This window comes from Pelobates fuscus, chromosome 5 (assembly GCF_036172605.1).
Source record: "Pelobates fuscus isolate aPelFus1 chromosome 5, aPelFus1.pri, whole genome shotgun sequence".
Classification (NCBI taxonomy): Eukaryota; Metazoa; Chordata; class Amphibia; order Anura; family Pelobatidae; genus Pelobates; species Pelobates fuscus.
Genome location: NC_086321.1, coordinates 215359061 through 215381957, shown reverse-complemented (window position 1 = coordinate 215381957; position 22897 = coordinate 215359061). Strand labels below are relative to the sequence as shown.

The following is a 22897-nucleotide window of genomic DNA, read 5'->3' as shown; positions in this document are numbered from 1 at the left end:
AAGTACTTTAACTCCCTCCCCACTCCCTCTGTGCATGCACTCTGAGCCAGCCAAATGGTCCAATCTTTATCCAAAATTAACTGCCCTGTACAGGAGCAAATCCTGCTTAAGCCCCTCAGTAAGGAAAGAGATGATACAACAAATGCTAATGCCAGTCATTGAATATGGGGATGTAGTGTTTGCACCTGCACCGTAAACCCACCTTTATAAACTTACTAAATTGTATAATTCTTTCTGACACTTTATTCTACAATGTAATTACATGGCCCCCCACCATTGTGACATGTTAAAAGAGCTAACCAGGCTATTGCTGGAATCCCAAGGCACTCTTCATCTTTCCAGCCTTATGTCTAAGAACGTTTCTGGGAGCTCCCACCATACCTAAGTAGAATGCTCTCCCAGCTGTCCTCACCTCCTATAACCTCCAATCCAGTACCAGCACTTGATTTAGTCTACCTCAATACAAAAAGAAAGTGGCTCGATACTCATTTTCCTATAGAGTGCCGGTTATGGAATAACCTCATGGACACAAGCAAATCGTCCTGCAGTCAAAATTCTTTTAAGAGATCTCTGTCAACTTATCTCAACACAGAATGCACCTGTAATCTGTCATCATGGTTGACTAAATGGCTGTGGCACAAAACTCTGTCTGCAGCCTATACATCCTGGTGTGCTCCGTGGAGAGGAGTTACGGCCAATCTCCTGGCCTGGAGCTACTTGTGCTTTTTGACCTCTACAGCAGTCGCCCTCCCTCTTCCCCCTTCCCCTCTCCCCCTTCCCCACCTCCCCCCGTTGGACCGGTGGGGGATATCCTGGTCTCCACCAGGGAAGCAGTTTCCACTGTTTAAGAGGCACATTAATAACCCCCAAATCTAAGGCCAAAATGGGGGACAAAAAACCAGCAAAGAGATCAGCAAGAAGATAGGAAGCTACATTCCAGACAGCCTATGAAGCGGTTTATGCAGTATCCTGGTTCCGGATTTATAATAATTAGTCTCATAATAGAGAAGCTCAACTTATCATGCCCGCTGCCGTTTTGACCGGCGGTGAAGTCCCAGCATATCGCTTCCCCCCCGCGCCGAGAGCCAAGATGGATGTCTTATCCATCGGCTGTCCACAACCTCAAGGGACTACCTCAAGCGACTCCTATTGAGTGGGAGTCCCACAGGACTATGACCCAGTCACAGGCTATGGAGAGTTAAGTGGGCTTTCAGCACTGGCTCGTATGCTGACTTGGGTTTGGAAAGCAGAGCAGTGGAGTGCAGATCTTCGCAGACTGGAGTGTCCCATCCTGCAGGCATGGTACAGAGGCAGCGTTACTCAGCATTTCCCGAGTGGATTTCTGAGCCAGCTCCCAGATGAGGCCTAACTATGGCATTGGCTAAATGCTTGACAATACTTATCAGCAAGCTTGTACACTCATATGAGTTACTCATTTTTTTTTTTTATAGGGCATTATTCATTTATTAAAGAAAAATATGTTTAAGGGTTGGAGTAACCCTTGCAAATAATTTGTAGCAGGGATAAGTAAATAAACATATCAATCCCTTACCAGCTACAATCAGGTCATAAGTTCAGTGTTGCAATACACAATATTGTCATTTACTAAGTAAGAATAGTTAGAATACAACGGGAATTGCAAATATAAGACAAAAGTAGAGGAATTGGAAACATTCTCCAAGTCAGCCATGCTTCCAGTTCGGCTATTTCAGGCTAGAATTTTTAATTCACTTTGAATTCTCACTTTAATAACTCTGATAATAATAAAAATCCCAATAAGTAGCTGCTCCCCTTTTAAAATCAATAATCAATAATACATTTAGCTAGAAGTATTCACATCTTGTAGGCATTCTAGTGTGCCTGCAAGTAAATGTGATATACCTTACTCCTATGCACTGCATATTTATATCATACCAGCTGCGTAAATACCGCCCTTGCAGAGGTCGCAGCTGCGACCGGGTCCGTCACTCCAGGGGGCCCAGCCGCCCTGCAGACCCCCGCGACCGAGTACCACCTGCCACATTTTGCGGCCCCGGTCCGGGTGGCAAACCGCCAGGGCCGCATGTTTAGGGGTCCATCGATGGCCCATGCTGTCCGGGCCACCCGATGGATATGGACTATCAGGGGGCCCGGTCAGTGCTGGGCACTTTAACAGTGCGACCGGGTTCCCTGTGATGACATCACTGCTGGGAGGAAGTGACTCCCCGGTCACTCCTCCCAGTATACAGAGAGCCCGCGCGGGAGGAAGCAGGAAGGAGGAGGAAGTCAGAGTGGGAACTCTAACTCCCATAAGGCTGAGCCCAGGTAAAGTCACAAAAGATAGGAAACATTTTGTGTATGTTTGTGTATGTGTGTTTGTGTGTATGTATATGTGTGTGTATGTGTCTCTGTATGTGTGTATGTATGTGTGTGTGTCTCTGTATATGTGTATGTATGTGTATGTGTGTCTCTGTGTGTATGTATGTATGTATGTATGTGTGTGTGTGTGTCTCTGTATGTGTGTATGTATGTATGTATGTGTGTGTGTGTCTGTGTCTCTGTATGTGTGTGTGTGTGTGTGTGTGTGTGCCTGTGTCTCTGTATGTGTGTGTATGTGTGTGTGTCTCTCTGTATGTGTGTATGTATGTGTGTGTATGTGTGTGTGTCTCTCTGTATGTGTGTATGTATGTGTTTGTGTCTCTGTATATGTGTGTGTGTCTCTGTTTTGTGTGTGTCTGTCTGTGCCTGTGTCTCTGTATATGTGTGTCTCTGTATGTGTGTGTCTGTGTCTCTGTATGTATGTATGTGTCTGTATGTGTGTGTCTCTGTATATATGTGTCTGCATGTTTGTATGTATGTGTCTGTGTGTGTGTGTGTATGTATGTATGTGTCTGTTGGGGGGGGGTGTCTGCCTGTGTGTATGTGTTTGTGTCTGTATGTATGTGTCGGGGGTGGCCCACGGTCAGGAGGGAGAGAGGAGGGGTAGAGGGAGGGGGTGGGGAAGAGAGGAGGATAGGGGGGTTCACGGATCAGTTTCGCACCCGGGCCCCATGGATTGTGTGTACACCACAGTATCATACTATTTTGACCAGGAGGAGCCTGGCATGGATGCACAAGGAAGCAAATAAAAATGTCTTCTCTTAATTCAGGGCTGGATAACTACAGCCATGTAAACTTCCACCAATTTTACCCACACAGTTCATGATTACAGCAGATGATGAGGTTGAAAGTTTGAAATATCTCACCACTAACTTTCCTGATGCCTGCAGATACATAGTGAGCTATATTGACTTTTAGTACTGATGCATATGGAAGGATGAGTCACATACTGGTTCTAGAAGTAATTGCAAACTAGATGCTTTACTTGTCATGTTGCCAGGCAGTAACATTGGGCTCTTTTACAATAAATTTTTGTAGCTTATAACTGTTAACAGCTGTCTGCTATAGATACCAACCACTCACATATCAGCCTGATGATAAAGCACAGAAAAACCTGAGCATGCACACTTTACTGTGTGGCCAGTGGCAACGGGCATATGGAGGCAGGAAAAATCTAGCAACAGGGTCGGAACATAATGATTGGTTTACATGCAATGTAAATAGATTTAGCTGTTGTTAACCTCTTTCATTGACGTCTTTATACCAGCTTAAATGTTTGGGTGTTTGGGTAATGAGTACTGACAGTGTCGAAAACCAAAAATAATGTTGTGGTCAGTAACCAGCCCCTTCGCGTTAAAGCGGCACTGTCATGCCGAATCCCGTTTTTTTTTTTAACCCCCCTCCCGCCCCCACTACATCCAATCGACCCCCTAGTCACCCCCAAATGCCCCTAAGCCCCCCAGATTACCTCTTTTTAATTCTTTATCTTCTGCCCCGATCTATATTCAGGGCGCCGCCATCTTTGTGTGGGTAGGTGAAGTCCCTGTGGGACACGTCATCTACCCACACTACACAGACTGTGAGATTCCCGCACATGCCCAGTGAAACACCTGGACATGCGAACGGGAATTTCATCTATTCATTCATTCATCAGACAGACGAATGAATGAATAGAAACATCAGACAAACAAACTAACACTGAGTATCAGTGTTCGTTTGTTCGTTCAGTTTATTACAAGGAGGGAGCTACCGGCATGCAGCTCCCTCCTTGTAATATGTAACTATAGAAGCGGCAGGGAGCAGAGCTCCCCACCACTTCATAAGCCCCCCAGGTCCCCCCTCACTCTATGGGGGTCAATATGACCCCCATAATAGCACAAGGGAGATTAAAATCTCCCCAATGCCCCTACTCGCTATACCGCGAGTAGGGGCATGTCCACTAAAAAGTGAGCAGCCTGTGGCTGCTCACTGTAAAAAAAAAAATGGTAATAAGTGTGGGGGGGGGGGGGAGGCTGTGTAAAATGACACAGAGCACTGTGATTGGATGGTTTGAAATCCATCCAATCACAGTGCTCTGTGTCATTTTACAAGCGTGGGAAAGTTCTTTTGAATTTTCCCACGCTGTGTAAAATGACACAGAGCACTCTGATTGGCTTAAACCAACCAATCATTGTGTTCTAAGCCTAATTGCAGGGCGGGGCAAGGCTTTATAAGCCTTGACCCGCCCTGCGGAGCTCAGTACGCGGCGTGCCCTCCATGGGTGAAGATGGATTAATTTTTTTTTGCGCTCGTTTTTTTTTTTTTTAAGTGCGACGGGTATGATGGATTTTTATTTGGCCTTTTGGGGGGCTGAAGAAAGAAGAATTTAGAAAAAAGAAGACGTCAAATGGTAAGTTTAATTTTTTTTTTACAGGTTAGTTATTTTATTCCCCCCCTCACTATTTTTAGGGTGAGGGGGGTAGGTAGGGGATAGAATGTTTTGGGTGGGGGGGTGACTAGGGGCTTGGGACCCCTAGTCACCTTGATGGGGGGGTTCATTTAGGGCCCCCACCCACCGCGCAGGGGTGGGGGCCGGGGGGAGGACAATAGGCCCCCCCCCTAATTGTTTTATTAGGGCCCCCACCCACCGCGCAGGGGTGGGGGCCGGGGGGGAGGACAATAGGTCCCCCCCCTTATTGTTTTATTAGGGGCCCCACCCACTGCTCAGGGGTGGGGGCCGGGGGGAGGACAGTAGGTCCCCCCCTTATTGTTTTATTAGGGCCCCCACCCACCGCGCAGGGGTGGGGGCCAGGGGGGATGGAGGACAGTAGGTCCCCCCCCCTTATTGTTTTATTAGGGCCCCCACCCACCGCTCAGGGGTGGGGGCCAGGGGGGGAGGACAGTAGGTCCCCCCCCTTATTGTTTATTAGGGCCCCCACCCACTGCGCAGGGGTGGGGGCCAGGGGGGGGGGAGGACAATAGGTCCCCCCCCTTATTGTTTTATTAGGGCCCCCACCCACCGTTCAGGGGTGGGGGCCGGGGGGGGAGGACAGTAGGTCCCCCCCTTATTGTTTATTAGGGCCCCCACCCATCTTTAACCCCGCGCAGGGTGGGGGGGGGGAAGTGTTTATTAGTTTTTTTTGTTTTTTTTTTACAGTGAGCAGCCACAGGCTGCTCACTGCTTACTAGACATGCCCCTACTCGCGATATAGCGAGTAGGGGCATATTATTTACTAATACTAAGTCATCTTTACTTAGTATTAGTAAAGTTGGCTGAAAGACCAATTCAGGTCTTTCAGCCTTTTAGTAGATAGCTTCCTGATACCGTGGGAATTAGGGAGTTATCTACTAAGCGGCTGCAAGATGCAGCCACGGCAATGAATAGGATCGGAGTTTCATTCATTAGAATGAAATCCCGATACAAACAAAGTACCGAATTGCATCCTAACACCAGTGGAGAAACTCTTCTCATTCTGTTAGGATGCAATTCGGCAGTTTTGCCGGCGTTCTGTCTAAGTGACAGGACGTTCGGCAATACTGACAGGAAGCATTGTGGGAACAGGGAGGAAAGCTAGGGATCATGGGAAAAAAGCTCTGACCAGCGGAAATGAAGCACACTTTGCTCCTCCTCTGGTCAGAGCTGGTCAAGCGGAGGAATCCTCCATAAGACAGAGTCCCTACTTTGTCTTATGATTTTAAAGAAAACTAAAGAAGAAAAGAATAACAGATCCCGAGAGAGGGGGAGAAGAGGAAGAGATTGAGGAAAGGTAAGTTCGGCATGACAGTGCCGCTTTAATATTAGCGACAGGCATTTTAGCAAGAAGCAGCTAGCTGGTAAAAAAGTAGCAACAAGATTGTAAACGAGCGCAAAGTCTTTTATTGAATGTTACAAATATGCAAATTAAGGTAAAGATCAAAACTAGTTCTACCAGGGGCGTAACTAGGAATCACTGACACACACACTGAAAGACACACACTCTCATTGATTTAACAACACACTGACAGACACTCTCTCAGTGAAAGACAAACACACTCACTGACATACACTGACAGATACACACTCTCACAGTTTTGACGTAAACTGACAAACACACGCTCATTCACAGACACACATTTATTGGTTTGACAGACTGACAGACACACACACACTGACAAACATACTCACTCTGATTTGACACAGACATAGTGTCACACACACACATACTATCAAAAACTTTATACAAGTGCAACCAGCACTCAGCATACCCACCTCTTTCATCTTATCCATCTTCTGTTAGACATCATGATCCTTAGGATCCTTACCCTCCAACCCCATGGAAGCAGTGATATCCTGGGTGGCAGGTTCCACCCGGCCGCTGTCCTCAGTTGCTTCCATAGCCGCTCTTTGTCCCGTAGGATGTCCCCCTGAATGACCTCAGAGGGCCGGTTTAGGGTGTCCTTGGCCTCCCACAGAGCCCTCTAGTGCACCTCCCAGATCATGGGCAACTGCCTGCCATGGCCTAAAGGGTTGCTAGAAAAACAGTCCACTCAGAGGCTTAGGGAATCCAGCAGGAAGAAGCATATGGTTATGAACCCCCTGAACACCAGCTCACGGAGCAGGAAATTCTCTGTGAGTGGGAACCCAGACAGATTTCTGCCTGCATGGTCACGCCAACAACTGCCCGTACACCTCTATGAACTTCTCAGCTCATACTGAGAGAGTGAGCCATGGATTTTAGCTTTTAAAGACCAAATTTTTGCTGGAGCCTCGCCTGCATGTAAAACAGCAGAAATAGAACAATATGGCGCTATAGTCTAATTCAAAGTGCAAGTGCTTATAAAGAAATAATTAAATAGTGTCACTATTAGGCATGCAGCAAACCAAAAAAAAAACTGGTAAAAAGATCCTAGATACATACTTGATAAATTGGTGTGCAAACGTTTTACATATTCTATACACGTATCACAATCTATAATATGTATCAGAAAAATAGAAACTGTGTATAAGTCATCACTAAAATACATTATTTATAAAAACAATTGGAGGACAACATAGATGTAGTGATACTTAGCAAATAAAACCTATAAATATACTTGCACAAACAAAATATACTGTTCTTTCGTAAATCTGCAAAAGATAGAAGTACAGAGAACATTGTTATACACTAAAAGATAATAAAGGAGTTTTAAAAAATGTAACTCACAAACATGGAGAAGTTATAGTACCACCCCAAATTATAAGGCTCTGGGGAAATCATCCCCTAGTATGGGTGGGATCCAAATCACTCATCACCAGCCGTCAACCATGTTTCCAAAACTTTATTCAAACTTAAAATCCACTCTATAGTACACAAGGGAAAGCAGTTCAGTATATACAGCTCAGTAATCTGTCCTCTCGGATCCACTGATATTAAGCAGTTCTTATTTTAAACTGATAGCCGTAGCTCACTCCAACGCTATCCCTCACAGTTTGTTTTTTAGGGTTCGGCATGCAACATGTTTCGACCCGCCTCCTCGGACTTTGTCAAGCATAAGCTGGTGCTTCTCACTGCAGTTCATTTTATAGCGATCCAAATCGCTAGATCTTTAGTCTCTTTGGACATACATAAAGTCTGTGGGTTATTCTTAAGAGTCATTATAGTTTCAATATCTACTCAAATACAATTTAAAATTAGTAAAATACACATGTAAACTAGAAAATTAAAGTGTTATAAAAGGAAATTAATCTGTAACCTTTATTGTCGGAAAGGACAAAAGGGGGAGATTGTCTAAACAACTCTCAATTTTCAGACAAAAAATACACTAAAAATAATGAGAGGAGGGAGAGATTTATAGGAATTACATGACGGACAGTCCCCGCCCTCTGGACATACCCCATTTCGAATACCCTTGGTGTCTAATTTTGCAAATGGTATGCCATGATGGCATTCATTTTCACTCCTGGGCTTTCATATGGTCTTTAAAGGCAACATAGACCCAGCAACACAATCTGACAAATTTCAATGTGTATAAACTGAAAAGGGTAAAAGCCCTATATTTGACCTTGTAACTTTCCAAAACCCCATTAAACCTGTACATAGGGGGCACTATTGTACTCGTGAGCCATCAGTGAAATGCCATGCAGAATTAATAAAACAACAATCATTCAAATAGAATTTTGTTTCATATATAAATATTTGATGTGAAATGAAAGCCCTGTTTCTCCTGAACAAAATGACATATAACAAGCGTGGGTGCACTTAAAATGAAAGAGGTAAATTATGATTTAACAGACATATAAGTCAAATTCCAGTTCTCCTTCCTTAAGAGGTTAAAATCCAGTTGAAATTAGATTTAAAAAATAGGCAGAAGAAAGTTGATAATTGTTGACTCTTTTCAGCCAATAGTATTAAATCAAAGGCCTTGAGTGCATTTATAATGAATATTTATCACTGTACTGCATGATATATGAATGGTTACGTTCTGTCTGTTGCAATAACATACCTGAGAGATTATCATGGACAAAATGTACTTCATGAATATCCAGTGTCAAAACTATTTTTTACTGTTATATAAGCTGCACATGTTTTGTAAATAGATATTGCATTTCTGGGCAATGTTATTAGATCAACAGCTCTAGGCACACATTGTCATAACTATTATCGCATGTTTTATATCCAGTCTCTGCCTACAAAGTAATCATTAAAAGAACACTCCAAGCACCATAACCACTGATGCTAGGAGTGCTGTGATTCCATCCTATATTAAGTAGTCACTCTAGTATGGTGTTACCGCTAAGTTTACCGGGCAACTGCAGGAGAGTCCGGATGTCTCTACAGGAGGAAGCATAAACAATCCAAGACTGCTTTCACTGGCTAATAATGCTCAGCTGACATTCTCAACCAATTAATATGGCTTTCCCTAGGCCTGCTTAACTCTACAGAGCTAACTGGATTCCCTTGCTGAATAAGACTGGAAATACAGGCTTCAGGACCCAAGTTAGTTATCAAACCATACAGAAAAGCACTGTAGTGGAGCTTTCTGTACCCCGGCTGGGTACTTCCACCAAGGATCGCTTCCTAGCTGGAACCGGGGAAAACCTCAGTGCTCTTGCCCCAGTAGCTGAGGCTTAATTGGGGTCCTCCTGTAGCCTCTCCATCCTGGAACAGGATAGGGGACTTGCTCTATTCCCTCCCAGGGACTGGACGACACACAGTCCTGGGAGCTCTAGTCCTTACAAGGACTTTTCCCGCTGAATTCTCCACGTGCTGGAGCAAGGTGCTGAGCAGTGATTAGCCCTTTCCCCTCCCAGTAACTAGACAACACATAGTTCTGGGAGTACAACTGATTTTTATGAGCCAAACTTGGCTGTTTATGCACAGACCCCAGCAGAGGGTCTCCATTGTATACAACACAAGCCCCTCCCAGGAATCTCTGGGCCTGGGAGAAAATGTCTTAAAGGCCGCTAAGCTAACTATCCCCTAGGAACAGACTGGCAAACACAAAATATAAAAAACATAAAAGTACCCCAAAACACAATAAAAACATAAAATAACCCTGCATATTATAAATCCCCAACAGATCTGAGTGCCCAAGTTTTCCAAATAGCGCTCCGATCCATGCAGTGTAAGGGGAATGCACCGTGTTACAGTTCTGAACGGCTGCAAACATGGTCCTATGCCCAAAATAGTTCCAGGGTGTTTCAGGAGCTCCTGTGGCCGCTATACGGGGTGCTCCACCTGGCTTTTAGGTAGCGTTTGTTCCTCTTAGTCTCGGGCACCTTCCCTCCAGAAAGCAATTTCCTGGCAGATTTCAAAGTGGCTCAAAACCCTGGACCAAGTTGTCCGGGAACCACACGGTCACCTAATGGTGAAAACAGTTCCATAACATTCGTGGCTAAGTCCCGTTGAGGTCACCCACAAAGTTCTCATGCCGAAATTAGTTCCACAGCGGCATGTTACATAGCGATTGTGGCTAAGTACCGCTGAGGACCATTCGTGGGATTGGTTCATGCGGCCATCAAGTAGCTAGCGTCTGGTTTTTATTCAAATGAAGGGAAAGTGCGGAACCAGGGGCACCCAGGGAAAGCTGCTAATGGGACACTATAGTCACCCAGTCCACTTCATCTCATTGAAGTAGTCTGTGTGCACTGTCCCTGTCCCCTTAACCTTGCAATTCAGTTGAGAAACTTCAATGTTTATGTTAAAGGGTTAAAATTGTGTCTAAGGGCTGTATACCAGAGTTTAACTCCATGAAATAAAGCAGGACATCCTTATGCTGCACATGAGGACATCCCGCTCCTTCAATTTCCTCATAGGAAAGCATTGATTCAATGCAGAGGCAAGACATAGCCAGAGTCGAGATCCCTAATGCGAGTGCTGTAAAGGGTTAACTGCTGCATGAATGGGGAGATATGGGGGGACGGGGGACGACTATAGTGTTAGCTACAGTTTTGTATCCTTAACACTATAGTGTTCCTTTAAGAAGAGTGTATATTTTATTCCATTTGCAAAGCAATGAAACGATAAATGCTACAATCATATATTCCACAGGATAGCTTACAGTGCAGTTGACATGGACTTAATATAAAGGGAAACTATAAATAGAAAAATGCACGTACATATACATCAGCATAGTGAAGCAGGTACATGTCTTTTCCACTCTCTTTTCTCAACGTGTAGCTACTGATAGGCTGAGGGCATCAGCTGACATTTTTAGCCTATCAGCGGCGTCTGGTCCATGACTTCCTGAATGAAGCTATAGACACTGAGTGGAAGTACAGGGGCAAACAGATTAGATGCTGTATTGAAGACTTTGGGGTTAAACTCTTCATTAATGATTTAACCTCTTCATGTAAGCCAGAGCTGAGGACATACTCGCACCATACCATCGTCATTAAAATAATGTTGTTATGGTGCTGGTGCCTGGAGTGGTCCTTTAACCCCTTAAAGTCCAGCAACAATATATTCTATATAATCCTAATGAGGACATAGACTGGAATGAACTACAGAACTAAGAGCAGCAGTGCATTTAACAAACTAAATACGCATGTTGGTATATAGTCTCTTGGGACCACACTGTGATGGTTGCAAAGAGTTACTTTGGTCCTTGGAGGGTTAAATAAATTCTCTTTATACATTTACAGGGTTATTTACTAAAGTGAAAAGCATCATGAATTCAAAGTTAATTGAAAGTGAAATTCAAATTTGAAGGCCAAATATTGAATTTTTTTTTATAAGTCGACTATGCTTTCAGTTCAGCTTTTTTGATCTAAAATGTGAAAATCTCTTTGAAGTTACTTTTAATTCCTAACAATTCTCACTTTAGTGAATAACCCTGCTAGTGTATTGAGAATAAAACCACAAAAGCAAATGTATAAGCAATACGCTTATTGGTAATGAAAGGTCCTTTCATTTGTAAGCTGCAATTTATTATTATTAAAATCTGGAAACACACTATCCAAACTCATTATATTGAATCTATTTATACATGCTGAAAAATGCTATACTCATTTAACACATGCAAAATTCTAAAACCTGAGGCATTGCAAATGGATGTAAAGCAGGAAAGGTTTTCAAAGCATTAGACTAACACAATTCCAAGAGATGCAAATTCAGTTGACATATACAATGTTCACGCTGATATATGACACACACTATTAACCCCACGAGTCCATCCTACAGCACTCCAATTCGTGCAACTGAATGGTTAAAGACTTGCTAGCCATTTTTCATTATTGTATTCATAATGCCACATAATAATACAATCTAGTTCTATGTCATTGAAAAGAGCATAAACCAATGGATACTATATATATATATAATTATATGCCTATAACGAAATCATGATCAATGCCAAATCCAGCTGTTCTCCATCACAACCTATTCAGTATTAGCATTAAGCTGGCCAGCTGAATCCACAAATGAAATATGGACCGCCCCATGGCTGGCAGCTCTGTCTCCTTTTTTCATTCATAAAAAAACTACAGTTCGACGGTTAGCAGGCCAGGCTGTCAATTGTTCCTGCCTTCTGAGCATAATCTAATTTACCTTTTTAAAAGCTTCACAAGGATCCTTTTTGTGGTGTGTTGGCTGGGTAAAGAAGCTTACTGCATTTCCAGCATCCTTCTTTGTTTTTCCTCGGAATACTGATTTCCACCATGTTCTGGTCACATGATTCGTGGTACATCTAAATAGAGATGATCACCTGCCTTCTGCAGGCTGTGTAGAAGCAGCGCTGTCTGCTGATTGCACTGAATGAACAGTGATTTGTGAAAGACCAAGGGGGAAAAGCAGTGTAACCTCAAACAAAATGACATGTGCAGTATAGCATCCCACTCATACAGATTCAGTTTTATTTTATTCACTATAATATAAATATACACAATGTTGAATATATATATATCAAGTGTCATTTCAAGTATATATATATATCAAGTGTGAGAGCTTTTACTGGTTTTGTCACTGGGACAAAAGTAAGACTGTTGCTCAATAATGAATAATGATCTGAAGACAAGACCTTATCAGACAAAATATACACCAGTGTCATTTCTGAAATATTGAGGGTTTGCTGCTGGTTCCTGTATTTCTTGTTTTTCTTGGATACATATATATATGTCTTGGATATATATATATATGTATCCAAGAAAAACAAGAAATACAGGAACCAGCAGCAAACCCTCAATATTTCAGAAATGACACTGGTGTATATTTTGTCTGATAAGGTCTTGTCTTCAGATCATTATTCATTTTTGAGCAACAGTCTTACTTTTGTCCCAGTGACAAAACCAGATTTTTTTCATACGGAAATTGAAATGTACAAATTACAATACACTTTGTGCAGTGATGAACACAGAAGAGACACACCAGTTGAGGCAATAAACCCCTGTCCTTAACGAGTCAAATTTTACATTAAAGTCATCATGTCATCAACGTGTCATCGTTTGAATATTTTTACAAAAATATAGGTAGTGTTTGCACTCAATTACTAAATGGTGCCGGTATTTAGAGGTATTCCCCCTTATACGTAACCTCAACAATCTATACACAACAAAAATTAAATACCGCACTCGAATATATTGTTATATGTCAGAAAAAATTATGAATAAGTTACTATTCAATATGCAAAGAAATTAAATGTAATCAATTATATACTTAATATCTGAATTCATATATCTACAAAATATGTACTCGTCCACCATTCCTGTCGACAATTCCTACGATTCCACTGGCAGGGACACCCCTGGCAATTCACATGCCTTCCTTTCGGCCTCAGCTCGGCCCGTGGTGCTTCACCAAATTACTGAAGCCCATGGTTGCTCATCTTCGAGCACAAGGAATTTGGTGTATCATATACCTGGACGACCTCCTATTGTTCTGCTCCGACAAGTCCAGACTGATACAACACACAAGCTATACCACAGACCTCCTATCATCCCTGGGTTTTATAGTACATTTCCACAAATCAGCCATGACACCATCTCAAACAGTACAATTCCTTGGATTCAAGATAGACTCCACCACAAACAAAGATCTCAAACATTCTCAAAGAACTGCGCAAAACCATCAGCGCCCACACCATTCCACTCTGTGCCCTTGCTCGAATTGTGGGACTCCTCTCAGCTTCTATACAAGCTATCTTCCCGGGCCCACTTCACTACAGGGCAATGCAACGCCTCAAGGCTTCTTTCCTCAGACAAAACCCATCTTACGATCAACCGATCCCAGTTACGGAGGAAGTCAGAGAAGAACTCAGCTGGTGGCTAGACAGCATGGAAGCATGGAACGGTCGAGCCATCTTTGGGAACACACCCGACATAGTCCTGGAATCGGACGCCAGCCTCTGGAGTTGGGGCGCCACAAGCAACGGTACATCAACAGGCGGAGCCTGGACCTCCCAGGACCTCCACATGCACATAAACTGCCTGGAACTCCTGGCGGGATCTTTTGCCATTCGCAGCCTCGCAAAAGAAAATACGGACTGCTGCATCCTTCTACGAATGGACAACATCTCAGCGGTCCGCTACATCAACCGCCTGGGCGGAGTGTGATCCCACATCCTGTCAGAGATAACAAAGGAGATTTTCGACTTCTGCTTACCCCGCAACATCTCCCTCAAAGCGGAATATCTCCCGGGGGACACAAACCTCACGGTGGACTGGTTTTCACTGGAGGGACGCCAGCGATTGGAAACTGGATCCCCAAATATTCGAAAGTCTACAACAACATCGAGGTCCATTTCACCTAGACCTATTTGCGTCTCACAACAACAGGCAAACAAGGACATATTTCAGTTGGCTACCGGACCCGGAGAGCGAAGCAACGGATGCATTCCTCCAACCATGGCCGACCACGGGGGCATATGCCTTTCCCCCATTCGCCATGATAGCCAGGACCATACACTACTTGAGGCGACAACGAGTGTCTCTTCTACTCATCACACCGCTATGGACAGGACAACCATGGTTTCCAGACCTCCTAGCCCTATATTACCGGGATCCCCTCCTACTACCCTCACACCAGTATACCCTCAGGGATCCGAAAGGGAGCCCCCACCCACTGATCCTGGCCAACCGACTCTATCTGGTGGCCTGGACACTTTCCGGGGTGCCTGGCAAGACGGCGAACTATCGCAGGCTGCTAAGGACCTCCTATGGGACTCATGGGCTCCAGGAACCAGAAGATCCTACTTGTCCGCTTGGAATTCCTGGTCCAATTGGTGCATGGAACGGAACTTTGATCCATTTACAGCCTCTATCCCTTCCATTTTAAACTACCTAACCCATCTGTTCTCAACAGGACGATCATACAGGTCAATTAATGTGGTCCGTTCCGCCATCTCGGTGGCCCACGTCCCTATTATAGGGATCCCAGTAGGTAAAGATCCACTGGTATGTCGACTTCTCAGGGGCATCCGCCTACAACAACCCCCCGCACCTAAATATTCACGACTTTGGGATGTCGAGATAGTTCTACGCTTCCTGAGGGAATGGCCGACTAACGATAGACTCTCACTTCAACAACTCTCAGCAAAACTAATGATTCTACTCTGCCTGATGTCCTTCCGCAGAGTATCAGATGTCCGGGCGTTTGACATAGACGCATTCTCGGTCTCCCCAGAGGGAGTCACTTTCCACATATTACGCCGCACAAAATCAGACTCTTCTACAGTTTCCTACCCTTTCTTCACCTCCGACTCACAACTCTGTGCCATATCCACTCTAAGACGTTATGTGGAGATTACGCTTCCGATTCGGACACCTCCTACCGGACAACTTCTCGTGTCATATGTTCGACCACATGTTCCCATCACTTCCACTACACTCGCCAGATGGGTTCGCTGGATACTATCATTAGCAGGCGTGGACGCTTCTTTCGGGGCCCACTCGATACGAGGCGCAGCTGCCTCCTCAGCCTTCACAGCGGGCGCCTCCTTATCAGACATCCTACGCTCCGCGGACTGGTCGAGAGAATCTACATTTCGCACCTTTTACTTTTGACCGAACTCCAACGCGGCCATGTCACTATTACTACAGCGTTAAAAATGCAAAATAGGAAGCCTCCTGTCATGTGATAAAATTGAAGATTATGCTAGCGTCAGTGTACTGATAATCTTAATTTTAATAATGACAGGAGGCGACTATTTTCCCTCCCTTTCCCACCCAGGGAAAATGGAACTGTTAGAACTATAATTACAGTTTTTCTTCCTCATATTGATCTTATATCTGTCTCTACTCTATCCCTTCACCAACCAGGGACAATAACTGTTATCAATTGATTCTATCATTTACTGATATGTTGTTAATACCATTACTGGGTCACTGTCATTATAACAACCAGTAAGAGTCTAACCCATTTCACACTCTCGTTTCAGTTTAACTTCATCAGTTTTTGGAGTTTCGAGAGCCACTTTGGCGAACTGCCAGGACGACTACCCCCCTTGAGGACCGTCTCTTCTTACACACTCATCTGTTGGTGTTGATTGCAGTTTGATCATCACACTACTGGTCGTTCACCGTTGTGCCTTCCAGATGTTGTTTGCTGAACTTTTCTCTATGTTACGATATTGCACTTTCTCTGTTACGATGTCGCTTCTGAAAGAGGAGGAGGAGCCTATTTTCTGGGAACACCTTACTCCCTATTGCATTTTTGATTGGTTAAACATTTACTTTCTTTACTGCTGTGGAGTTTAGTAAAGAGAGATATGCAAAATACTCGCCTCCTGTCATAATCTTCAATTCTACGTGCTGGATCATACTGTAATCCTGACACAGACACACACACTCACATTTTTCAGTTCTCACAAACATGTGCAAATTATCTAAAACTGCTTCCCCCTGTCCTTCTTACTTCCCCCTCCCCCTCCCTGTGTCCTTCTTACTCCCCCCTCCCCATGTTTTTTTTACTCCTCCCCCTCCATGTTTTTTTTACTCCTCCCCCTCCATGTTTTTTTACTCCTCCCTCCCCATGTTTTTTTTACTCCCCCTATGTTCTTCTCACCTCCCCTTTCCTGGCTGTAGCGTCGCCGAGCTCTTCTTCCTCCTGGCTGTCAGTCTGGCCAGACTGAAAGGAAGTGAGCACTCGGTGTGCACTTCCTGTCAGTCCAGCCGGGAACAGGAAACTGAATCTCCTGTACCATGCAGTACCCGGCTGGACTGACAACCAGGAGGAAGTGGAGCTTGGCCATGCTACAGGGAAGGGGAGGTAACGAGAGAGGAGTTATGCAGATGCCTGAGGCTCTCTATAGAGCGCTCAGGCGGCTGCAGCCTTATAGGAAACACCGGCTCTGCTTGGGGCCCCGGGCCAGCTCGGGGCCCCAAGCAATTGCTTGGTTTGCCTACCCACTAGCGACGGGCCTGGCCTCTTGGCAAGAGAGAATTAATAGTATATTCTAAGGATTTTTTTGTTTTTAAGTTCTAGTTTGGTACATGCTGGCATAGAGATGCTGATATTGCTACAAGATTACTGTTTTTGTTGCAACCGAGGATGTCCAGGGACGTTTAGGCGACCTTGAGGGTTGGGGATCTCGCCTTCCTCCACCCACCCTGGACCCAAGACCAGGATCCAGCTTCCAGTAGGTGAACCTCTCCTAGTCCAGAGAGCGTAGCAGGAACAGCTCTTAAAATAGCTAGTGATTATACCCAGGGGAGTATTGTGAAATAGCAATCCCCAGAGTAAATATAGCTCTCCAATCCCCCAAACATAAGCCTAGACTTCATGAAGGGTAAAATAAATCTGTTAATTGGTAGCCACAACTGGCCTTATATGCAAGTCCCCCTGCAAGAGGCACTACCACCTGGACCTCGTGGGGGACTGCAGCACAAAGTCACAGACCAATGACAAAGGTGTTTAAATACATGACAAAATCATACAATCCCTCCCCTCTGCCTGGGAGATAATTGAGTCAGATATTGTAGTAACTCAATTATCTCCAGGCACAAAAAACCCACAATTTTTATAAAACCCCCAAAATACCTTTAAAACATACAAACCCCCCACAAATGTCCACTGTTAGCCCTGATCTGGGTGACCAACATTTACAAAAATCACCCAGATCAGTTCAGGGGTTAAGGAATTTCCTGGAAGTCATTTATTTGACCAACTGCATGCATGGTCCCATGTCCAGAATAGTTCCAGAGAATCAGGGCTTGCGGTCGGTCTAGTTCAATAGTTTAAAAATGAATAAACCCCCAAACATAGTCAATGTTATTACCCTGGAGCTTGTTCCCCCTCCTCCAGACGAACGATTCCACCAAACAGTGCCCTTCTAACTTGTATAGAACCGAATGCAGGTGATGATGGAAGTCTAGCGGTGTTTGGGAGTTTCTGTGTCAGATTTTAGTACCATGAGATTCATACCCAAACACCGCTGCCTGTGTTCATGCAAACAAGATGGCCGCCACCTCGTGGTTGTCCATAGGAATTGTGGCCAACCAGACGAACAATTAGAACACGGCGATGAGAACTGTTCCAAGGTGTTAATAGGTGTTAACAAGCTCCCGGATCAGGGCCGCCACCAGAAATTTTGGGGCCCCTAACTCAGCTCAGGGTCTGGGCCCCCTGGGGCCCGCCTCCAAATACCGCTCACTGGGTCCACACACAGACACAAACGCACACACTGATACATACTAACAGACACACATACTGAAACAGACATACACGCATACAGGCATACATACTGACACATACACACAGGCATACATAGTGACAGACAGACACACATACATACAGACACCGACATACATACATACATACACACATTCATACATACAGACACTGACATCCATACACACATACATTCATAATGGCATACAGACATACAGACTGACATACATGCATATATACAGACATACTGACAGACATACATGCATACAGACATCCATACACACATACACACAGACCTACGTTCATAATAATATGCAGACATACATTCATACTGACATACAGACATACATATATAATGACATACAGACATACATATACACATACATAGACATACATACAGACATACATGTATGCATACAGACATACACAAACATACATAGACAGACATACATACGTAGACATGCATGCATGCAGTCAGACAGACATAGACATACACACAGACATGCATCCAGACATACATACAGACAGACATACATACATAGACATACACACAGACATACATACATACACACATAGACATACGGACAGACATACATGCATGTAGACAGACATACATACACAGACAGACATACATACACATACATGCATCCAGACACACAGACATACATGCATACAGACAGACATACATACATAGACATACATGCATACAGACATGCAGACAGACATACATACACATACATGCATCCAGACACACAGACATACATGCATCCAGACAGACATACATACATAGACATACATGCATACATACATACACATACAGACAGACAGACATACATTCAGACAGACATACATACACAGACATGCATACAGACACACATACATACATACAGACATACACATACATGCATACAGACACACAGACATGCATACAGACACACACATACATGCATACAGACACAGACATGCATACAGACAGACAGACATACACAAACATGCATACAGACACACAGACAGACAGACAGACATACATGCATACAGACATACAGACACACAGACATACATACAGACACACACACATACATACACATACATGCATACATACAGACACAGACAGACATACACATACATGCATACAGACATACATACATACACACAGACAGACACAGACATACATACATGCACACACACAGCTCATTTTCCAGCCACCCTCCTGTCTCTTACCTTTTCTTTGCAGGAGGGTGGCTGGGGATGATGGGAGTCGGCGCTGCTCCCTCTTCATTGCCGGGCTCTCCCTCTTTACGGCTGGGCGGGCGGGCGGGTGCGCTCCTCCCGCGCGGAGTGAGCTGGGAGGAAGTGAGCACTTCCTCCCAGCAGCACTTGCGGCTGCTTTTTTTTTTTTTTTTTTTTTTAAAGGGGCCCGGTCAGCGCTATGGCCGTTGTATAGCGCGACCGGGCCCCTCAAGGAGGGGGCTCATCGGGTGGCCCTAAGTGTGTGGGCCACCCGATGGGCCCCACATGTGGGGCCCGGGCCGCCGGGCCCCCCAGGGCCGCCGGGCCCATGACAACTGTTATGGTTGTCATGCCCTGATGGCGGCCCTGTCCCGGATGGTCCCTAGTTCGTGCGGTTGTTCAGTTAAAATAGGAGAGGAATGCAATCTACCAAATAGAGTAGCAAAAAGGCAGGAACAAGGTCTTTCATGAGCCTTTTTGCATGGCCCTTAGTGCTGAGACAGGAGGCTGGCAAACAGGCCCCTCCAAGAACACGTGACGAGGCTCAGTTCATTACATTGCAGTTTGTAGAAACTGCAATAATTACATGCCCAGGGTTAAGGGTGATGGGAGTTTGCACTCAGACCACTTCAATGAGATAAAGTGGTCTGGGTGCCTACAGTGTCCCTTTGCGGCATTATTCTGTAGTTGCAGCGGCTTGAATTCATTTTAGTAATATTAATAGAAATTTCTCCCTTTAGAACTTCAAAAAAATATTTATATTGTTTTTAGGTGGAATTGAGGGTGCTTTATGCATTTTTAGGTTTGATTTTTTTCCCAAGAGATTTTTTTAATCGCATATTCTTTTATGTTTTACAGATGCATCAATTTATGATATTTTTTGTATTTATTTATTTTTTTATTTTTAGTGATGTTTTATGACTGAAGGTTTTTAATTTATGTATAATTTGTATGGGGAACTGACAGGTACACTCCATTTTATGCAATTCAGGCTTTGTGGAATTTTTAAATAGAGCTGGGATAGCCAATTTGCTCTTTCTTATGACTTGCTGGAGTTTTAAGTTAATTTTTTGCATATTTTATTTTCCTTTGGCAGACACAGTAGTTTTTTTCTGCATAATATTTTTTCCTCCATTTTGCTCCTTTGTTCAATTTCTACAGAATTGTTTGTAGTTTGTTGTGTCTGAATGATATTGCAAACTTTTGTTCCCCAAGAACTTACCCCATAGAACTAGTTCAACATTACATTTACAGTTTAGGCAAACGTCACTAGTAAAATTGTTAAGTTGTTATAAAACTGATACAGGCTAGAAACAGGAATGGTTGTATGGTTCACAATCAACTGTCTTACCTTTGGGCAACTCTAGTGTCCATCTGCCTAGCAACCATGCCACCTTCTGGATGATGTTCATACAGCATGTCTTCTTCATGTGAGCTTATATGATCAGAAGGTGCTATAGGAGACTTTATGGCACTTTCTTCCATTTTACACATTTCAAAACTTTCTTCAAGGTCCATGTAGTCATGACCCTTGATCTCTGTGTGATACTCATCTGGATTTTCATATGCTTGACATAGACTTTCTCCTAGCCCTTTATCTGAATCCACTGATCTGCTAAAAATATCTTCAGGTGAGGTATCAGTTACTTCCGCTTGACTCAATATTATGCTCCAGCTGTGATCTTGTTCAGAGATGTCCTCTGATTTCTTTTCACTGGCAAGTCTTTGAGGTATAATCGAAGAACGTTTTTCTTCTATCTGAAGTGAATGGCAAGGAGGGTTAGGGGCAGCTTGCTTTTCACTCCCATTTGTCATGGAGATTGCCTGAAATGTATCTGTTAAGTTCATTGAATAGGCTTTACTAGACTTTGTTTGTTGAGACACAACATTATTGTCCGTTAATGGAAAACTGTTTTTTATTGTATCAGAGGCCCTTTCAAAGCAACCACTCTGAAAACTACCCTCAATTATCTCATCTGTAGTACAATTAACTGAATTCTTGAGCGAATTCTCCACACTATGTTTCATTGGGTCCAAAAGAACTGATCTTGCATTATCTGTGCTGTCAAGGTTCCAAACTGAAATTGGGCCTTCTACATGTTCTGAAAAATAAATTGAATAAACACGTGAAAAACATATTTATATTTTTTGTTACTAACTCAAAATCAAGTTATCCATATTTCTCAACATTAAATGACATCCATAATGTATAATAATTATTTTCAGTTTAAAAAAAAAAGTATTTTGCTAACATATTCCTTTTAAAAAATGTAATGTTTTATTTGAGGTCGTCTTCTTATCTTTGCATGGTTTTTTATCTCCCTCTAATGGTGAAATTTGACTATGCAATGCTGAATCCATTGCTAGGTCTGTTTTTGTATCCACCTGTTTTAAATTGGGTTCAACCCCCAAAGTTATGTTTTGTTCATTAGGAGAGAATTAGTGTAGCCTGTTAAGATTCAACTGGCTCCCAAACTCTTAGTAGCAGTACCAACATCTGGACGAATTGATCAATATGGGGTTGAAATGACCATACATTTGTACCAGCAACAAATCTTGTGTATTGATACTTACCTCTCACGGAGACTATCACCTTTTCTTTGCCACAGATACAGTGAAAGAGGAGGGTCTGCCGGCTGTCTATTAGGCAGGAAATTGTAGGGAGATTTTATATATTACAATCATTAATTTATTTTTCTACCCCTTTATATTCTGTGGGCTTAACCAGTTATGCTCTCCAGTATATAAACGAGAGACTAACTTACGTTAAGTCAGACAGTGTTACAGTCGGACACCATCCACACTTAAACCTGAAATCGTACATCTTGTAATACATATATATAGATTGTAAGCAGTTAGCCACTATTGCATTTCTAAGTGGCATTCTGTTGCAATTATGTGTATACTTTTATTTCAAATCTATCGGTTGTACCTGCTACATAATTATTCTGAAGGGAAGATGTGTCAGACTTTCCTAAGGGAATAATAATGGCAAACCGGTGCACTATTACCATGACCATTATTGTCAGGAATCAATCCGGTAGCCTATGGGGATATTAAACTGTCAGTGTCTTAGGCTAGTTTGCCGAAACTTCATTCTGCAGGAATTGTAGCAAACCGCTACCAGAGTCAGATATTCTTGAATAGGGTTCCTCGCTAAAATAATCTCCTTGCTTGGAACTACGTGCATTTTACACATGCGATATTAAGACAAAGCGTGGTTTATTAGTTACTATCATACTATAGCCCTGTTCTTAGTGGCTTATTTT

The 22897-nt window shown here is 43.5% G+C and overlaps 1 protein-coding gene across 1 annotated transcript in view; it reads right to left on the bottom strand.

Annotated features, from left to right (window-relative positions):
• Positions 1-22897, bottom strand: part of PRUNE2 (prune homolog 2 with BCH domain) — a 377810-nt gene that overhangs the window by 130703 nt on the left and 224210 nt on the right. Inside the window, exon 9 of the mRNA XM_063456533.1 lies at positions 20980-21730. Coding sequence (XP_063312603.1) covers positions 20980-21730 — 751 coding nt within the window. The remainder of the gene's footprint in view (positions 1-20979; positions 21731-22897) is intronic.